General features: G+C 55.7%; 1 protein-coding gene across 1 annotated transcript; it reads right to left on the bottom strand.

The window, feature by feature from the left end:
* Positions 1-500: 500 nt before the first annotated feature.
* Positions 501-1903, bottom strand: LOC123094671 (zinc finger CCCH domain-containing protein 18). Its single transcript, XM_044516623.1, has one exon. The coding sequence runs from the start codon at positions 1821-1823 to the stop codon at positions 867-869; it is 957 nt and encodes a 318-aa protein (XP_044372558.1). The 5' UTR covers positions 1824-1903; the 3' UTR covers positions 501-866.
* Positions 1904-2818: the final 915 nt, after the last annotated feature.

Genomic DNA, 2818 nt, shown 5'->3' with positions numbered 1-2818 from the left:
GGGCAGGTTTCTGTGCGTGACAAGGTCAATGAGATTCTCTTTCAGATAGAGCTTCATAGCTTGCTCAAATGTTTGGAGAGGATGAGCCCTGGGTCTGGCAAGGCAATTGTGGAGGAGGCTCTCACGAGCAAAGGAAAGAAGAGTGGCGTCACAGAAAAGGCGTCCGCAACTACTTGATGGATGGTTATCAGTCTCTTGGGTTGTCCTTATGGCTTGACTTGTCTTCGTTGATTTGGGTGCGCCCGTGGTTTTCGGCCGAGTTACTCTTGTTGGGGTGTCTTTGCGATGTATTGGTGGTCGTTAGGTGTTGGGTTTGGTTGTAGGTTGCAAGCCCTGTATCGGTTTTCGTCCGGTTTTTCGTTAATTAACCGGGCAATTCTCTTCTGCTTAATTAATCGATGGAGCAAATCTTTTGCCTCCGTTTCGGAAAAAAAAAACCAGCAGCAAAACCTGCAATGCAAGAAAAGAACCTGCACACATGCCAAAGCAAACAATCAACGGAAAGGGCAAAAGAATATATGCTACACAAACCCAAGGACCAGGCTCAAGGCACAAATATAGGGAAGCTGCAAATTTTCAGTCTTCAGGTCTCTTGCACACATCACAAGCAGAGATAAGAGAAGCAAGTAGTAGGCTACTACTAATTTCTTTTTCCACTAATTATCACTAGTACGTACTGTAGATACACAAGCCCGTTTGCACCAACCCAAAATCCATACAGGAAACTATAAAACGCTGCTACTACTGGTATCTTCTATGCAATTTCTTTTGCACTTGTTCACGCTGCATTGCCCCGACCACACACAACATCAGCAACCATCCAGCTCCAGCGGAGAAGCGGACGCGTCCATGGATACCAGGTGTTGTCATGACCTTGAAGAGACGGCCGTGGCGGTGGCGGTGGCGGTGTTGAGACCCCGAGCAAGGCCGTGGACGGCGGTGCCATAGCTGCGGTTGCCGAGGCCGATGCAACCGAAGAGCAGCAGCCCGCCCTGCCGGTAGGGCAGGTACGTGCGCCGTCGCATCTCTTCCGCCTCCGCCCTTCTCGCCTCGTAGAGCCTCTCATGCGCCGACCTCCGCCTGCCCCTCCCTGCCCCTCTACATCTGGCCGCCGCCGGCGATGGAGAAGGAGATGGGCTCCTCTTTGGCGTTGCAGAGAAAGTCGGGGGAGCCGGAGCGGCAGGGTGCTGGCTGTCCTTGCCGCCGTCTGACTTGCTCCGGTGGAGGAGATCCTTAATGAAGCCCCAACGCCGGGAGCTCCTGGAGGAAGAGGAGGACGCGGACGAAGCGGTGGACGAGGACGACGAGGAGCGCGAGGCCGGGGGCGTGGCCGCCGGCTCGACGGACTCGGACTCCGGCGGCGGCGCGGCAGATGGTGACCTCCAGTGGGCACGGAATGGGGAGAGCGAGCGCGCCTTGCGGTGCACGGACCGGCCCCTGAAGCGGCCGCGCTCGCCCTCTTCCACCTCCACGGGGGCCTGTGAAGGCGAGGCGAGGTGAGGCTGGTGCGGCTGGAGCAGCATCGCGGAGAGGCGGATCTGGCCGTTGTGGAAGAGCTCGTCGGCGGACGACATGGCGGCGGCGGAGGGCGACGGGAAGCGGGACGAGAAGTCGAAGTCGAAGTCAAAGTCGAGGCCGCCGCAGGCAAACTCTTTGCTGGCGCCGCGGGTGGGGCTCGCCGGCGCGCTGAAGAAGCACGCGGCGTGGTGGTGGCCGGAGAAGGGGTCGCGGGTGGGGCTGGAGGGCGCGCTGACGAACGGCGTGGAGCAGGCGCTGTCCCCGCCACCGGAAAGCGGGTCGTCGGAAGGCGTGTCGGCGGCCATCGCGTGCTGTGGTGCGGCCGGGCAGTGGTGGGTTGGGTTGTGCGCGCGGCGAAGTGGTGGGAGGAGTGTGGGAAGTGAGGTGGGGGGTGGTGGGAGTTTTCAAGTGCTTGGTGGTTTCACGGTTCAGCCCCTCTAGTTCGTACGATGTTGATTTCCTTGGATGTTTCGCTGTCGCTGTTAGTGTGAAACTAATAACAAGGAAGTTGAGGGGCTTTGTCGGAGAAGAAGACAAATAGTACTCTATTACGTTTTCTTGATACGATGGGATCTGGTTCTCTTGAACTGCTCAACTGCAGCATGGTCCTCACCGACTAATTTTGTTTGTTTTTGTAAGGGGAAACATGGTCCTCATCTAGAGTAGTAGTAGATGGGTCCGGCAGAATCCAAGAAAATTTCCATTACCACGCCCTGCCTGTCATTTACGGAGTACGGTACGTAAGTATAATCCAACCAATCAGGGCATGTACAAAAGGAGCATCACCTTGGTGATGCCTCACCTCTTCCACCTAAATAAATTTGAATGGAGCTATGGTTTGTGCCACAATCACTCAACGGAGGCTATTTTCTTGATGTCATCATCTTATTTTCTCTCTCTCTCACCCACCTTTCAACACATGCAATCTCCAAGCCGTGGTCCTGAACTAAGCAGAGCTACAAAGCTCACACTGCGTCGCCTGAGCAGCTACCTCGCTGCTTTTGTCAGGGAGGAGGCTAGCTTCTCTGCAGGAGTCCGTCTCTCTTACAAGCAGCATGTTTGCTGGAGGTGGCGTTCAGCATGTTGATGTGGCGCCTGAAGCACCCGTCCAGCGTGGCCCATTGGCCATGCCCTCATGCACGGCACGGTTTTGCATACAAAATTAGTAAGTTGCCACTGGTGATATATGAGTTTGGCAGGTTCTTGTGAGTATCGTGAGGAATTTTTGCAGGCGACAAGCGGAGAGCGAAACATCATGCATGCATGCATGTCCCATGCTTGAAGCCGGCAAGAGGGGGGG

This window comes from Triticum aestivum, chromosome 4B (assembly GCF_018294505.1).
Source record: "Triticum aestivum cultivar Chinese Spring chromosome 4B, IWGSC CS RefSeq v2.1, whole genome shotgun sequence".
NCBI classification, from domain to species: domain Eukaryota; kingdom Viridiplantae; phylum Streptophyta; class Magnoliopsida; order Poales; family Poaceae; genus Triticum; species Triticum aestivum.
This window is presented reverse-complemented; position numbering and strand designations above follow the sequence as displayed.